Below are 843 nucleotides of genomic sequence, written 5' to 3' on the forward strand. Positions count from 1 at the left end.
CTGCTGTTGCCCACTTGTATGGACGGCGGATGGGGGCGTGACTTGCCGCCCATCGCTCCGCCTATCGTGATGTTGGGCGATGGGAGGGTCGGCAGGGGCGTGGCCGAGGGAGGTTTCCACGTGAAGCCGTCCCAAGCCTGAGGGAATACGGGCGTAAATTTATTATTATTATTTATTTATCTTTTTTTTTTTTTTTTTTTTTTGGACGATATATGTTTGGTTTTTCATTATTATTATTTTTTTTTGTTTTGATGATATATGTTTGGGTTTTCTGTTCTTTTCTTTTTTTTCTCTTAAGTGACGAAAAAAAAAATCGAAACGTGATTTTTATATAATTCTGGTCAGTTATTTTCGGGCTTTCTAATCGGAAATTGCAATTATTTTATGTCAGTCGACGGCAGAGGACAAGACGAGATGATACGAGAGATAGATGAAGGAGTTACAGAAATAACTAGATCAATGTAATCAAATAACGTTGATGTCAAATTGATGCAAAAAACAAAACCCACACTTAGATAAAAAACAGATAAATTGCTAAAAGACAGCAGAACGGACAGATGCGCAAGAGAACTACAGACACATGAACAAACGTATGCTAACCAGACAGCTATAACAAGACACGCGGGGAAAAAAGAGAGAAAAAAAAAAGCAAATACTCGCAGTCCCACACCCAGACACGAGCCTCACCTGAATCTTCTTGACGTATCTCTTGCGATAAGGAACCACGATGCTTCCCTCCAGGTACAGCAGGCGGCTGTTGGCGAAGTCCTCCCAGCCCAGCAGCAGCGAGTCTCTGCGGCGGCAAGGGGGGTTCAAGTGCGGTGTGCTGCTTGGGGGTGAGCG

General features: G+C 43.4%; 1 protein-coding gene across 1 annotated transcript in view; it reads right to left on the reverse strand.

The window, feature by feature from the left end:
• LOC119586013 (secreted frizzled-related protein 3-like) overlaps positions 1-843 on the reverse strand; it is a 71442-nt gene that overhangs the window by 705 nt on the left and 69894 nt on the right. Inside the window, exons 7-8 of the mRNA XM_037934721.1 lie at positions 688-793; positions 5-137 (exon numbers count right to left, since the gene is read on the reverse strand). Coding sequence (XP_037790649.1) covers positions 5-137; positions 688-793 — 239 coding nt within the window. The remainder of the gene's footprint in view (positions 1-4; positions 138-687; positions 794-843) is intronic.

Source organism: Penaeus monodon, chromosome 20 (genome assembly GCF_015228065.2).
Source record: "Penaeus monodon isolate SGIC_2016 chromosome 20, NSTDA_Pmon_1, whole genome shotgun sequence".
NCBI classification, from domain to species: Eukaryota; Metazoa; Arthropoda; class Malacostraca; order Decapoda; family Penaeidae; genus Penaeus; species Penaeus monodon.